The sequence below is a fragment of the Periophthalmus magnuspinnatus genome, chromosome 7, assembly GCF_009829125.3.
Source record: "Periophthalmus magnuspinnatus isolate fPerMag1 chromosome 7, fPerMag1.2.pri, whole genome shotgun sequence".
Taxonomy (NCBI): Eukaryota; Metazoa; Chordata; class Actinopteri; order Gobiiformes; family Gobiidae; genus Periophthalmus; species Periophthalmus magnuspinnatus.
Genome location: NC_047132.1, coordinates 31,492,977 through 31,509,000, shown reverse-complemented (window position 1 = coordinate 31,509,000; position 16,024 = coordinate 31,492,977). Strand labels below are relative to the sequence as shown.

The 16,024-nt window shown below is 41.2% G+C and overlaps 3 protein-coding genes across 4 annotated transcripts; 2 read left to right on the top strand and 1 right to left on the bottom strand.

The window, feature by feature from the left end:
- The first annotated feature begins 468 nt into the window (after positions 1-468).
- On the top strand, positions 469-3,436 carry cnbpa (CCHC-type zinc finger, nucleic acid binding protein a). Of its 2 annotated transcripts, none has more exons than XM_033969084.2 (5): positions 469-593; positions 1,848-1,962; positions 2,035-2,100; positions 2,185-2,380; positions 2,457-3,436. In XM_033969084.2, the coding sequence occupies exons 2-5, from the start codon at positions 1,851-1,853 to the stop codon at positions 2,575-2,577; spliced, it is 495 nt and encodes a 164-aa protein (XP_033824975.1). In that variant the 5' UTR covers positions 469-593; positions 1,848-1,850; the 3' UTR covers positions 2,578-3,436. The 2 variants fall into 2 exon arrangements, with proteins under 2 accessions (XP_033824975.1, XP_033824974.1); XM_033969083.2 differs by having other exon boundaries at positions 1,848-1,968.
- Positions 3,437-3,992: 556 nt separating this feature from the next.
- LOC117373174 (haloacid dehalogenase-like hydrolase domain-containing 5) lies at positions 3,993-9,379 on the top strand. Its single transcript, XM_033969082.2, has 8 exons — positions 3,993-4,272; positions 5,309-5,512; positions 5,595-5,707; positions 5,792-5,885; positions 6,797-6,830; positions 6,902-7,076; positions 7,185-7,373; positions 8,437-9,379. Exons 1-8 carry the CDS (start codon positions 4,162-4,164, stop codon positions 8,831-8,833), a joined length of 1,317 nt encoding a protein of 438 aa, XP_033824973.1. The 5' UTR covers positions 3,993-4,161; the 3' UTR covers positions 8,834-9,379.
- On the bottom strand, positions 9,338-14,380 carry gp9 (glycoprotein IX (platelet)). The gene is made up of 2 exons (XM_055223017.1): positions 14,250-14,380; positions 9,338-13,392 (listed from the first exon to the last, which is right to left on the bottom strand). Exon 2 carries the CDS (start codon positions 13,389-13,391, stop codon positions 12,672-12,674), a length of 720 nt encoding a protein of 239 aa, XP_055078992.1. The 5' UTR covers position 13,392; positions 14,250-14,380; the 3' UTR covers positions 9,338-12,671.
- Between the last annotated feature and the right edge of the window lie 1,644 nt (positions 14,381-16,024).

The following is a 16,024-nucleotide window of genomic DNA, read 5'->3' as shown; positions in this document are numbered from 1 at the left end:
ATAATATGCATTTAATATACATTTTAATACACATGTCCCTCTTTTAAATTGAATAATTTAGCATTTAATCATTACAATCGTTACATGTGTTATCCTGTATTACCTGCAGTTTATTGTGTATAAAGAACAACCTTCACAAGGGTTTTTCTTCCCTAATGGAAAATTTACAAAACCCATTTTTACATAAACAAACCCATTTTTATCAAGTTACGCAATCTATTAAACTAAGCATATTTTAAAATTTTACATAAATACATTTTTTCATAGCTAAAACTGAATATTTCTTGTGTGCTGTGGCTCAAATATAAAAATAGGTTATTAAATAAATATTAAAAACAGAACAACAAAACTTGACGTTTGACGTAAGAGAGGCAGGGAGAAGGGGGGGCGCGTCCGACGGCTCTGATTGGTTGAAACCCAGAGGCGGTGTCCAGTCTTCCCCCGCTCTGATTGGCTGCTCGGGGGGTCTGTGTCCAATCAGCGCGCTGCTTTCCACTGGTTACTGTGAATGACAATCGAGCAAACTCCTGCTCTCACCGCATGCAGCGCAAAGAAGAAGGCGTAAACACTGACATAGCTAGGTAGCCACTGAGGTAAGCACCAACAAAGCAGCATTTAACGTATTTTAGTTATGCATGCTGTTTAGTTTCATATTTATCTGGGGAATCGCGGTATAGAGCGAAACCTGGTGAGATTTTGAGACCCGATGCGGTCGATTTCGTGCGCGATGTTAGTTTTGTGTGGGGCTTCGTAATGGAGTAACGGGATCACACTGTGGCCCGCTATCCTTTTAGCTTAGCTTCAGTAGCAGCTTTGGTGAAATGTGCGTGGTGCGCGGGAAATTTGTTTGGCTCGCTAAGACGCTGAAATCCACATTCACGCATAAAATTAACGTTTGTTTTTAATTCTGTCCACGGTGAGAAGTGTAATCGGCAAGGATAAAGTTGTAATCGTCGAGCGTGTGGCGCTCGTTGGCCGCGTTCATTTGCTGGTGTTAGCATGGCTGGTGTTAGCATGGTGGCTAACGTGCGCTCGTGCCAGTGCGTCTCGGGAGCACGCAGCAGAGTCAACGTGACCAGGCCCGCGCGCGCTATCGCAGTCCCATCAACGCTGCTGTAGGTTTAACGAGGAGTTTAAAATAACCCAGTGCGTTGGAAGCATATTTCTGTGGTTTGACAGGTCTGGCAATCAGGAATAAGCGGTTATTTTATCTTATGGACGGTTAACGAGCGCAGATGTGATTTAAACACGACGTGGAATGAGTGCCCTCTGGTGCTAGCCCCTAAAGTTAGCTCTCAGTCCACGGCATGTTTCGCCTTGGTCAGCAGCGCGTGCAGCTACAGTGTGTCGTAGTTCGAGGAAACACTCACAGTTGGGCAAACCACGTGTTTTTGAATATAATTTGTATACGTTTGGTATTTCTCAGTCATGAGTATTACTGGACGTGTTTTCTTCCCTTGTGTGCACTTTGCATCTGCTCAGACATATTAACACATCTAAAGGAGAGCTTGCATTAACCATTAACCTTATGTTACTGACCTAACATCTTTAGCCTCGTCAGCAAACACGTGAGGAGCAGTTTGACCTATGGCGATCACATCATGATGCCATTGAGGAATTCTTGTAAGTTAGCAAAGTAGTAGATTCTGTAGCTAAAAACCTCTCCTTTTTATTATTAGAATAGAGTAGACTCGAGTGTTAGTATATTTTGTCAAAGTCCCTCTGGATTATGAGTTGAAGTGTTTGGGAAAACTTTGTTGTTAAATTGAGGTGGTATTAATAAGTGTATGTGTGTATGCCAGTGATCATTTTGAAACTCAGTTGTCTAACACAGTTCTCGTCTTTAGGTAATGGAGATGAGCAGCAACGGCGAATGCTATGGATGTGGCCGCACAGGGCATTGGATTAAGAACTGCCCGAATGCTGGACCTGGACGTGGACGTGGCAGGGGCCGAACACGGGGTAAAGGTACTGTCCTGTTATAAGATGCTTATTCATGTGTTATAAATAACTTACAAAATCTGTACTTTACAGAAATGTTCTGTTATCGGTGTGGAGACCAAGGACACATGGCCCGTGATTGTGAACAAGTTGAAGATTGTATGTATAAATTTACGGTTGCTATACTGTCATGCGTTTGGGTTGTTGAGGAGGAGTAAGTCGTTTCCTTTTCTATATTTTTAGCTTGCTACAACTGTCGCAGGAGTGGTCACATTTCTCGGGACTGCAAGGAGCCCAAGAAGGAACGAGAGCAGGTCTGCTACAGCTGTGGTAAGGCCGGCCACATGGCTCGGGACTGTGACCATGCGGAGCAGAAGTGCTACTCCTGCGGTGGTTTTGGTCACATCCAGAAAATTTGTAAACAGGTGAAATGTTACAGGTGAGTCTTCATGCACTTTAGGGTCAGTGATATTAACAGGTGTCCTGATTCTTTCTTTTTTTCTTTTTTCCAACAGATGTGGAGAGATCGGCCATGTCGCCGTGCATTGCAGTAAAACCAGCGATACTAACTGCTACAATTGCGGGAAGGCTGGGCACTTGGCAAAGGACTGCAGCAGCATTGAAGCCACCGCATAATCAGTGCCCTCTGTTGCCCCTCCTTTTTCAGATTGATGGTTGGTTGTATTATTTTCTCTGAATCCTCTTCACTGGCCAAAGGTTGGCTAACAGAGGCTAGTCCCAGGCCAGTGAGTCTCTCGACATGTAATACAAAGAAAGGGGTGAAAAAATATCTTTCTGCATTCAATACAAAATGTTTTAGTTTGGTAGCGGTGTTATGTATAATGCTTTGTTAAAGAATCCCCCTTTCCAAGCCACTGGTGATCAGAGATGAATAAATGGGACTAAACATATGGGAACCTATAGGACATCTGAGCTTATGGAAGTGAATCTCAGTCAAATGAGATGGAAGGGAGAAAATGGGAACTTCCATGTATGGTTATTTTGGTTTGTTTTAGTGGGGTATGAGTTGGCCAAGGGAGTATGACATGAAATAGTTCATAACATGCATTTCAGCCCAACATGCAGCTAAATGGGCGATAACAAACTACATGTTATATTGCTAAGATATACAATTAAGGAGGTATTAAAAGAATCAAGTTCTTTTATAGAAAAATCTGTTTACAATTTAACTATGACTTGGTAATCCAAGGTAGATTTTCATTTAAAAATGGATTCAATTATCATTTTTTTTTACCTTGGTAAATGTAACACGCGGTTGACAGAACAGCAGACTTAGGAGTTATTTGGGGATGAAAAAAAAAAGTTTTCACAGAAATCAAAAATGTTATTTTTGTACAATATCACTTAGACTACTGTATAAATACCATTTGCTTGTACTCAGTTTTTAAGTCGGAAGGAAAGTGCAACTGAAGTCCTAGAAAATAGAAATGTAATTTTAAACTCATCAATAAAGCTGGAGGAGCACGGGGAAGACGACTGTTTGTGTTTTATTGTGAACTGATGGACGTGTTTCAAGTCAAAACTGAAGTTTTAATGCATGAAGGGAAACCCTCAGTTTATCAGATTTTTAGACTCAGACAGCGCCACAATCCGCTGTTTGGGTCAGTCTTTTCTCTAAACTGATTCACACAGAGATGAGCCGTAGTTTCCAAAGCTTATCTTTTCTTATCATTTGAATAAGTATTCTTCATTTTTCCTCGTGTTCGTGCCGTAAGAAGTCTCAAATCAAAATGGAGACTGGTTCAAGTGTTTTTCAAGCCGTAAGAACGCGCTGAAATGTTCTGTTTTTGTACAAAAGCAGAGTTCCGCTGGAGGAGACTTGTTCGCTGTCATTTCGTGTCGTTTCGTGTTATTTCCACCGTGTTTGCGCTCAAAGAGAGCTTTGTGCGTGTGACTTTGGAGAAAGCGAAAGCTCCTCCTCGCTCCGTCTAAAATGGCAGCGCACTGCAGAGGAGCGGCTCTTCCGGCTCTTCCGGCTCACGGAGTCCCTCCCCCGCAGTGACGTCAGCGGCTCCGGTCCAATCAGGAGCGCTCTCCTCAGACCATGGCTCCATGAGCAAAAACATCTGAAGAAAAGCAGCAGCAGAGCGACCCGCGCCGAGGCTGGACCAGGCCGAGGCTGGAGCGAGGCAGGAGCCGGCGCGACCCCGGGGCTGTACGGGACCTTCTGTTTCATCCACCCGGTGAACGGCGGAGGACATGCGGGGACTCCTGCCTTTGTCCCGGGGTCTCTGCGCCCTCAGCCGCGCGGCACGAGCCCGAGCTGTGGGCTTCAGGGGCGGGTTTTACGGAACACAGTCAATAAACAAGGTACGGCTCAGTCATACCGCATCTACCGCTCAACACTGCGTTTAAACCGCTAAACACTGCACTTTAACGGTTTAACACTGCATTTAAACCCTTAAACCGTTAAACACTTCACTTAAACGGTTTAAACGCACTGTTTTTAACGGTTAAACACTGCGTTTAAACCATTAAACGTTGCATTTAAACCCTTAAACCGTTATACACTGCATTTAAACCGCTAAACACTGCGATTAAACCCTGAAACACTGCGATTAAACCGTTTAACACTGAATTTAAATCTTTAAACACTGCATTTAATCCCTTAAACCTTTAAACACTGTGTTTACACTGTCAAACACTGCATTTAAACCCTGAAACACTGTGTTTACACCATTAATCGCTGCATTTAAACCTTTAAACACTGCATTTAAACCCTTAAATGTTATTTTCCCTTGATCCTGATCTGTATTAAATGGAGCGATAAGTTTTTCGGCTGGATGCACTGACACAGATCTGGAAACGGTGACATCAGTGACAGAAATATGCAGTGTGATTTACCTTGAGGGAAAACATGTTTACAAAGATCCTCAGTGGCTCCTGAGACACAGGCCTGTGTTTTTGCCCCATGTGGAGTCCAGGCCGGTCCCCTTACCTTCTATTGTTTATCTGTAGGTTTCTGTTGGGGGTCGGGCTCAGGGGTCACTTTACATTGTGTTTGTCTGTTTGTTTCTGTTGGGGTCAGGCACAGCCCCAAACATGCGTGAAAACAAAAACAAAATCAAATATTGTAGATTGCTTCTTAGACACTAAGTCCATCCACAAGATTGTCTTAAGCCAAGGGCAGAATTAAGTGCAGGCCTAAGCAGTTTAACATAAATCCCATGGTTCTTAGAATATTGCACCATATGCATTCCTCTGTAAAGGCTGTGAGAAAAAGCACACGTGAACAACTTGTGCTTGTTTTACTCAGTTCTCCATCAAAACAGCTTAAACTATGGGCTCTGTACATGTTTTTATTCTCAATGAAAGAAGCTCAAACTGTGTTTCATTCTCTTTCCAGGCACAACCAAGCTTTGGTCTGTTGTTTGACATAGATGGTGTTCTTGTCCGAGGAAGATTGCCAATACCTGCTGCCAAAAAGGCCTTTTCTAAGCTGGTGAACTCACAAGGACAGTTTGTTGTGCCAGTTGTTTTTGTCACAAACGCTGGAAACTGCCTCCGACAAACAAAAGCAGCCCAGCTCTCACATATTCTGGGGGTACAGGTGAGATTAAATATGTATTTTTACAAGTTAAAGAAATATGCTGTAAAACTGTACTAATATTTGACCGTTTTCCTGTTTCTAGATAGCACCAGATCAGGTTATAATGTCACACAGTCCACTGAGAATGTTCAAAAAGTACCACAACAAGTGTGTGCTGGTGTCAGGACAGGGGCCGGTCCTGGAAATTGCAAAAAAGTATCCTTAAATATACAAAACTTCAACTGTTACTTACGGAGGCACTTCATCTGAACTGTTTGTGTCCTTAATCAACTCCTTCAGTTTAGGTTTTAATAATGTGATCAGTATTGATATGCTCCGGGAGTCCTTCCCCTTATTAGACATGGTGGACCACAACAGAAGACCCAAACTTCCGGTGAGATTCTTAAAGTTTTGTTTTGTTCTGATCATAGACTGTATATATAAATGGACATGGCTAACCTGCCAGCCGCCGAATTCCAAATAGGAAGTGAGCATGTGCGCACTTCCGGCTCCATCCAGTTTACTTTACACGGGTAAACTTGCCCCTCTCTCTGTAACTGCTGCTGTCAGATTAGCTATTTTAGTCTTTAAATGTCTGTATTAACCCGCTCTACATGATCCAAATTGGCCGTTATAACCGCTCTAGCCTCAGTGAGCTTCATTTGACTGAAGCCGAACGCACTTAGTCCACTTCTTTACACAGTCTGTGGGTTTTAATGCACAAACCCTTCATATTCAGACTGAGTTCTTCTCTCAAACTGAAAACACTCTGTTCCACCTTGTGATGTCATGTGCTCCATTTTGTTTTTAAACTCCACACACCTTCACTAGAATCATTTGGATCATTTCACCTCTGGAATTGTCGATTACTGAACTAAAGGTAAAAGGAGCTGTTAACTTGAAAAATACCACTTCACAAGGTGGAACAGAGTATTTTGAGGTTTGGAGATGTACACAGACTAATAAAATGTTACTCAAACACGTGTGAATGAAATAAAACACAACTCCAGGTCTATTTTTGCGGCGCTAACAACATTATAACATGACTTAAAGCTCACAAGAGTCAGTTTCGCGTAATATTAAACAGCCTCACTCCAGATTGACTCTTTGATTGTTATGATACTCGTGGTCAGATTTCCAAATATGCAACTCGCCGCTATACCTGCTCTAGCCACGATGAGCTTCATTTGACTGGAGCCGAACGCTGTGGGTGACGTCACACTCACTTAGTCCATTTCTTTAAACCGTCTATGATCCTGATTCAGTTCTAGAGAAATACTTATAGTCGCTATCTGTTCATTTTAGTCCAGTCCCGTTGGAAATCTTCCTAAGGTTGAAGGTAAGGAGAGGACCTTTATTTTGCATTCCCTGTCAGTACATAGTGTAATCACAGATACTTTTGCGTTCCAGCCGTGGTCCTGTTTGGAGAGCCGATTCGATGGGAGACCAACCTGCAGCTCATCATTGATGTTTTGTTGACTGGTGGAAACCTCAGCAGTGTCCACCAGACGCAGAAGACGCCTCACTTGCCTTTGTTGGCCTGTAACATGGACCTAATGTGGATGGCTGAAGCTCATTCCCCACGGTATGATGGGTTTGTGCGTTTCCCATAGACTGTATATGTAAATAACCATAACCTCTTATTAAACTTTCACAATCGATGGTTGAAATGTTGTTACTGCCTTTTGTCCAGGTTTGGCCACGGGACATTCCTTGTTTGCCTTGAAAATATTTATAAGAAGATCACAGGCGAAGAGCTGAAGTACGAGGCTCTAATGGGGAAACCTAGCGAGCTGACCTACCACTTTGCTGAGTACCTCATCAGGTGTCAGGCCATGGAGCGAGAGTGGAAGAATCCCATCACCTCACTGTATGCCATAGGGTAAGATTAAGTCACGTCTTATCACCAAGTGCCTCACTCCAAAAGATGATGAAGGCAGTAGATATAGATAGTACGGCCTTGATCTAAACTAACTTTTTAATCACGTTACAATGCTGTTTTATCTTCTGTGGAGGTGTTTTGTGTTTCTTTGTGACATGTTTGAGTAATCCTCTTCAGAGCTTAAAACACAAGTTCCATAAATGAATAGTTAGGTTATATACAAGGTTTTAAAGACTGCGCTCACACTTGTACACATATCACATCGAAATTGGGACTAAACCTGAGCTGGACAATTACTAAACCGGAACTAGCACAAGACGGAACAAAATTTACATCAGGACTAAACCACACATCCTTAACAAATCGTGGTTTGATTCTGAACAGTCCAAAGTCCATTTTTCTGGTGGAGGGTTTGCCACCTGCTTGTTTCCTTTGAGAAGTTACTAAAGAATATATCTGGAAAATCAGTAAGGCATTAAATGTATTTATGTCCACAGGGAGCAGCGAGTTACAAGTCAGATTTGTTGAGACGCTCACAGTAGGAATTCATGTTTTTCAATAGTAATAAAACGTTAACACGTGGATAAATACTGTGATCATACTGTGGAATCTTCCTGCCAAGGCAATAAAGTCTCCATAGGAACAAACGAGTAGCAAATCCTACACTCGAAAAGTTAAGTAGTGGCCCTTTAGTGAACTTGGGTCAGTCTCTGTAGTTTTGTGTAAATCCCTCAGTCGTCCAGGTCTGATTCATAGTAAAAGCCAAAATTTAAATCTGTCAACTGGACAAAAAGTTGTAGGAGTGAAGATGTTTTGTTGCTCGTCCAAGCCGCTTCTTCAGTTTTGGTCAGATTACTGCTGGACACTGCCTTGTATCTATCTTCCTATCGATATATCTCCTCCCTTCAGACAGATATAAGGCAGTGTCCAGCAGTAATCTGACCAAAACTGAAGAAGCGGCTTGGACGAGCAGCCAAACGTCTTCACTCCAACTTTTTGTCCAGTTGACAGATTTTACTTTTGGCTTTTACTCCATAGTTTCATGACAAATTTGTGCTTTCAGGGATAACCTCATGACCGACATTTACGGTGCCAACCTCTACAACCGCTACCTGGAGGAGAGATTAGCCAGAACCAACCCAAAAGCCGTCGCGAAGATCGCCACGGCCGCTGGATCCACCGCCGCCATTCCCGAAGTGGACGAGGTAGAAAACATGTGGGAAAGTGAATTCGCTCTGCCCTCCGCCACGTCCTGCAAGTCCATCCTGGTTTGCACCGGCGTCTACAACCCGAAAGCGGAGGTGCCGACCGACGCCCACCAGTGTATTAAGGAAACGGTTTTTCACGGGCATCGGGACTTTCGGTTCGACCCTGCGCTTGTCGAGCCCGGGCACATCGTGAAAGACGTGTTTGAAGCAGTTGAGATTATTTTTGAACAAGAGAAGTTTTCACCACAGTAGTTACCGTTGCTAAGGTTACTGAGGTTAGCGTGTTAGCGATTGGGCGCCACTTTAAGCAAAAAGCGCTGGAGCTACACTGTGTTTTAACTCTATAATAAGAGGAGAGACTGAATGCCACTGCTAACACAAAGACATGTTTAGAAGACATTTTATTTCAGCTGTTACTGTCAGTTTTATTTCGTTATAGTTTTTGTGATGGTGACCTCTCCAAAACTGCCTTATTTTCCCCGAGTATTTTTAGAACGAGATCATGTTTTAGATTGTTACAGATCCTTTATGACCTTATATTTATTGCAGTGTTATTACAAAGCACATTCGCCATAGTCTTTTACACCTTTACGATGACTTTTATGCTAACACGCAGTCATTTTGTTTACCCATTCTGTCCTAAAACATCTATGCATGAGTTAATATGTGCACTGTATATCAGTCGTTAAATGTGCAATATTGTCCTGGTGCTGTCTGCATTTTGTCTTCTTGTTGTGAGAATCCATAACATCTTAGTTCCACACAGTGCTGATTAAATACAGTGCGATGGAAACTCAACCGACGTTTTATGCATTTATTTTTCCGCAGTTTTTCACTTCACTTCACTGAAAAGCTGCACCATGGGACCTTAAATGTGTCTATCTTGCATTACGTTTATTTTATTAGTTTTTTTCACGATAAAATACCTTGAAAAACACATGGACTATGAGTACGGTTGCCTCTTGAGAGTGAGTGATAGGGTTTTTTTTCATGGCCGACGCTGAGACTGATTGTTTAGAATCCAGAGCGAGCGATGGCCCATAAAATTTGGCGATATTTTTGGGCAGATTTTGATCATTTTCTCCAAATTATGTTATTTAAATTTACTACAAACTCACCCCAAGCCCTTTTTGACCATTAACTTTAAAAGATGCACTATGTAACGTCTAAGGTGGAGAGCCGGTTGTTTGTTTGCATAGAATATTCCACAGTATGACATTAAACTTATCTGCCTTTCTTGTATTCAATTACACGTGCATTAAGGCTCAAAAAATGCCATAAAAAACATAAATTCTTATTATGTGCGAGCTTGTTTTGCCATAGATCTGACCTGTCTAACCGAGTTTATTTCCATACTGTATAAGATTCAAGGCAAAGCAATTACAGTAGTAGACAGCCCTCCACCAGAAAAGTTACACAGTACACCTTTAAAAGAGCTGTGTAGTCACGTTTTGTGCAGGTATCTCTTTGTATGAGCCTGTTAATATTAAGAGTTTTGTGTATTTTTAGGCAGCAGATCAACCAAAACAAAATATCGGCCTGTCCTGGAGACTTAAGGCTGATTGTCCATAAGCTAAAAAGGCCAAATATCGGCCAAACTATTTATCGATTTAACTCCAAAGCCTCTAAAGTGCTTAACTGTAACTTGACCTCATGGTATCACCTGCTCAGTTAAAGCCATACTGTGCTATATTCCAGTTTTTTTTTTGTTTTTTTTTAACAAATTCAAGCAGGAAATTTGATTCATTGTCTATAGAGAACATAACATCACACTCATCATCACTTATTTTATGGCCACACTGACACATAACGAGCAGTAATACACATTTTATTTGGGCTCCATTTTCCATCCCGAGTCTATTTGAGCCATCGTTTCAACAGCGAAAAACCTCCGCACATGAACAGGCGCCTCCGTGACTTCACGATTCTACAGTTTCGCCTGATCTCGTGTTACAAAAGCGTCGTCTCTCCAACAGGATCCCACCCTGATAATGTACAGTCCTTTAGAAAAACCCTAATCCATAACACACACACTCAAATCTGTTTGCTCTTCCAGTGAAAACCAAAGGACTACACCCAGAACAGGGCTCGTCTTATTTTAAAGGAAGTTCACGTTTAGATCGAGGAGTGGAGCCTGTGTAACTCTAGAAGATTCACTGTTTTTGAAAGAAATATCCAAATATATGATCCACAAATGTTGGCCCTTGTTGATATTTGTTAGAGATTGGGTCTATAAACTTGTGTCTTAAAGTTCTTCCAACTGACGACAGTCGCTTTTTTGTGGGTGCAATTCAAATTTTTAAATGTCTGCACTCTACGGGGTCCTGTCTGCGCTTTATGGGTCGTGTTTGCTCTCTATGGGTCCTGTGTCTGTGCTCTATATGTCCTCGGTCTGTGCTGTACGGGTCCTGTCTGCACTCTATGGGACCTGTCTGTGCTCTATATGTCCTCTGTCTGCGCTCTATATGTCCTCTGTCTGTGCTGTACGGGTCCTGTCTGCACTCTATGGGACCTGTCTGTGCTCTATATGTCCTCTGTCTGCGCTCTACGGGGTCCTGTCTGCGCTCTATGGGGTCTTGTCTTTGCTCTATGGGCCCTGTCTGCGCTCTATATGTCCTCTGTCTGCGCTCTATATGTCCTCTGTCTGCGCTGTACGGGTCCTGTCTGCACTCTATGGGACCTGTCTGCGCTCTATATGTCCTCTGTCTGCGCTCTACGGGGCCCTGTCTGCGCTCTATATGTCCTCTGTCTGCGCTCTACGGGGTCCTGTCTGCGCTCTATGGGGTCTTGTCTTTGCTCTATGGGCCCGGTCTGCACTCTATGGGTCCTGTATGCGCTCTACGGGGTCCTGTCTGCGCTCTATGGGTCCTGTCTGCGCTTTATGGGTCCTGTTTGCTCTCTATGGGTCCTGTGTCTGCGCTCCATGGGCCCTGTCTGCACTCTATGGGATCTGTCTGCGCTCTATATGTCCTCTGTCTGCGCTCTATGGGACCTGTCTGCACTTTATGGGTTGTGTTTGCTCTCCATGGGCCCTGTCTGCGCTCTATATGTCCTCTGTCTGCGCTCTATGGGACCTGTCTGCGCTCTATATGTCCTCTGTCTGCGCTCTACGGGTCCTCTGGGTTGTATTATTTTGTTTGGAGCTGCCGATCTTGAGAACAATTAAAGTTCTATAGTCATTACAGAGCCATTTTGAAGCTTCCCAGAGAATCATTGCAGTGTTGACTTGTTGTTGCACATAAACACTGGACATTTGACCCAAACCAAACTACTTTATATTATATTTTAGCTCTGAAACTTTCCCCAAATTATCCATCGAAAGGAACGGGATTCCCACTTAACCGAAAGTGCGACTAAACCGCACTTTCTTTGTCGTTGCATTTACAGGAAAAGTGGGCGGGGCGGAATAAGGTCAATACTCCACCCAGATGATGTGACAGTGCTCAGACTATGGAACAGCGCCCTCTGCCTGTCAGATCCTCTGTCTTTACTGCCATTTAAGACTAAACTGAAAGCCCACCTCTCCTCCCTGGCATTTAACACCAGCCACACAGGACATCTTGGTGTTTTATTGTTCTTTTCCTACGTGTATCGTCTTATCTGAATATATTTTTTTCGTTGACTTTAATGTGAAGCACTTTGGTCTGCTTAAATGTGCTATAGAAACAAAAATATTTCACTTTCATTTATGTAAACTGACCCTGAATTTAACTTTGTCCCAGTTTTTGTTTGCTGTGAACAGACCCAGTCGTTAACAGGCTTTTAACCCCTGACCTTTAGTCGTCTTGTTGTACTAGAAATGTGTCATAGTCGTGCAAAAGGAAGTACTGCAAACTCATTTATAAAGGTTTGCACAGTCATTTAACACGCGAGCGCAAACGTAACAGTCCAATATTATGCAAAATTGACTCTTATGTTTGAAAAGATCTGTTTGTGATGAAGAAACATTAAAACACACATCAGAAACTTGCGTAAATACGAGCGTTTTAATGGAACGGCACAGCTTTTGCACCACTTTGAAACTCAAATGCACTCAAGTTTGGTTGGTCTGGACCTGCTGCTGTGAAAAACGCTGCAGTCCGAGAAACTATTAATCCTTTTTGACCCCAGTGTCGCGCTTGTTGTGCTGCTGCTGCGTGTCCAGAGCTTCGGGCAGCGGCTCCACGTTCAGAAGCGGCGTCTCCAGCGGCTCGGGTTTCTTCAGACAGCTCAACCTCCGTCTGTGTTTGGGCTTTTGTGAGCGGAGAGAATGAGCTTCGAAAAGCGCGTGTCTCTCATCTATGTACAGAGTTATCGTGGATTCTTTGGCCAGTCTCAAAGTGTAGACGATTAAAGCCAAAACGCACAAAAGAATCGCACACGTTGCAATAAAGTAGATCCCGTTTGCGCAGTTTGGTTTGGAACAGGACGAGAAAAAGGCCTCACTCAGTTCACTTATGTTTTTCTGGGTCACGACCCCCGGACTCGCGCAGGTCGGCTCCTTTGTAACTTTATCTCTGTTTTTCACCAACCAGTTCCTCAAGTACTGAATCCCGCAGTCGCAATGGAACGGATTCTCAGAAATGGAGAGCTTTTTGAGGCCGACCAGTTTGTCGAAGAGGCCCGGAGGCAGCGTGGAGAGGCCGGTGTCGGACAGGTGGAGCTCCGCGACGTCCCGGGACAGGTAAGGGAGGGCGGGGAGGTAAGTGGAGCTGCAGTTTACGATGAGGCCCTCTGTGGGGTGGACACTGCAGTGGCACAGGTGAGACGAGGCGAGTGTGGTCGTCATGGTGATCGGAAGAAAGAGGTGAAATATCAGGCTGAAAATCATCCTGCAGGAGGAGAAGGGATTATGTTTACAATGTCAGAGTAAAAAATGTATGAGAAGAATTAATAAAATAATACTCACTTTATAGAATGAATAAAATAAATGCTCTGTAGGAAGAATAAAATAGTCCTTTTTTAGAATTAATAAAAGGAATACTCACTTTTTAGAATTAATACAATGAACTCTCACGTTTTAGAGTGAATAAAATTAATATTTACTTTTTGGAATTAATAAAATAAATACTTTGTAGGATGAATAAAATAAATACCTTTTTGAATTAATAAAATGAATACTCACTTTTTTGAATTAACTAAATTAAATCTCACTTTTTAGAATTAATGCTTTAAAATGGTTAAAATGAATATTCACTTTTTCGAATAACATGAAATCTCACTTTTTAGAATGAATAAAAAGAATACTAATTTTTTTTTTGAATGAATAAAATTAGTACTCACTTTTTAGAGTAAATAAAATAAATACTTTGTAGGATGAATAAAATAAATACCTTTTTGAATTAATAAAATGAATACTCACTTTTTTGAATTAACTAAATTAAATCTCACTTTTTAGAATTAATGCTTTAAAATGGTTAAAATGAATATTCACTTTTTCGAATAACATGAAATCTCACTTTTTAGAATGAATAAAAAGAATACTAATTTTTTTTTTGAATGAATAAAATTAGTACTCACTTTTTAGAGTAAATAAAATAAATACTTTGTAGGATGAATAAAATAAATACTCATACTCACCTTTTAGAATAATAAAATACTCTTTTTAGAATGAATAAAATGAAATCTCACTATTTAGAATTAATAGAATAAAATCTCACTTTTTAGAATTAATAAAATAAATACTCACTTTTTAGAGTTGGTCAAGTCTCACTTTCTCCCAAAACGTCCACATCTTGAAAAATTGGAGTTTCAAACTGCTTGTACATCGGAGGCAGATTTGTTGTGTCGTTGAGGTTTTTACTCTATAATTCGCTCGTCACAAACCGATGACAAGCCACAGTTGTTCATTTCGTGTGCGTAATTCTTCTGCGTGAACAGATAAGAGTTATCTTAGAAAGCAGAAGGGGCCACTGCAGCTCACGTGCACCCGGCGACCCGACCACTTCAGAGTCGGGTCACTGAGTCTACGTGTCGTAATTAAGACGTATTTTAACTGTCGTCGGGCTTATTTCTGTTTCATTTCTTGGTGTTGGTGCTTTTATTCAGACCAGGTCCTAATTTACAGCACACAAACATTCAGTGGTGGAAAAAGTACTCAGTTTTGTGAAGTAAAAGCACAGATACCAGAGCAGAAATATACTCAAGTAAAAGTAAAAGTATCACATGAAAAAATCTACTTGAGTAAAAATTTAAAAGTGCCTCTTTAAAAATGCACTTAAAGAGTAAAAAGTAAAAGTATTTCAAGATTTTGAGTCTAGTAAATTAATAAATAAATTCAGTTTGTTTTTATTTTTATATTTTTGTTGCTCAAATGTAATGGAAAAAAGTTTAAAAATATCCACTTAAAAATCTACGGACTAAGAACTGAGCACATTATAGACCAGTGTAGCTCGCCTAGACTTTTTTTTCTTTTTTTAGCCATTAAAATCATATTAAAGGAGGTACCACCATGTACTTTAGCCTTTTTTCACACAACTACCTCTATTTTACACTTCTGTCCATCCTTATGTTTCCTTTGCTGTGTAATACCAGTTTAAGTAGAAGAAAAATATAAAAACAAATGTACTTTTGAGCAACTTTTATGCAAGAAAACAATGAAAAAAAACTATGTGTCCAGCTCAGAAACACTTTAAATTACATATTTAAACAATAATCAACATTTACACAAGAGATTATGCAGGTTGTACTTAGGTTTAGGTTTTTAGAGCCATTTCTATACAAAAAATGTCAGGCGTTTATGCAGCTAAGAACTAAAAATTGTACAGTACTTTACTACTTTTACTTCGTTACCTTCCACTACTGCATACATCATAGTAGTAGTACTGGTCTACTTTACCTCTTCAGATTAAGACCTGATTTCAGAAGTGGTTTTGGACAGTTTTAATTTCACTTTTTAAGAAATAAATATAGCAAAACTCGGAAATCAAAGGTGCAGTTTTGACCTAACAAATTTGACTGTGGTGTAATCTCGAAAAAACACCTCGTTACTATGGAAATATATCTCGTTAACTGTGGCTGTATTTGTTTTTTTGGGATTTTTTTGCGTTTTGTGTGAAGCACTGAAGTCGTTTTGTAATGTGCTAGAATATAATATAAATAAACTTGAATTAAATTGAATTAAACACGTAACTATTAGGTCAGAAGGAAACGTAAACCCAACCTGAAACACGCTCATATGTCGTCACTTTGCTTCACTTTCCAATAACCCCCCAAAAAGGTTTATCTGCGGCCTAATCCACGCCCTCTAGTGGCCTCCCCGTGCGCTCACATGCACAATCACATGACACAAATCAAAATGGAAACAGCATAAACCATAAGTCATATATTTGTTTATTTTTGCGTTCAACATTGTCACAGTTGAAGTTTTACAATAACTGGGGTCTTAACTGACTCACTACTCACTGTACAAACAGAATGCACAATTAATGAGGCCAATCCCGTCTCTTTTTCCCTTATTTTTTT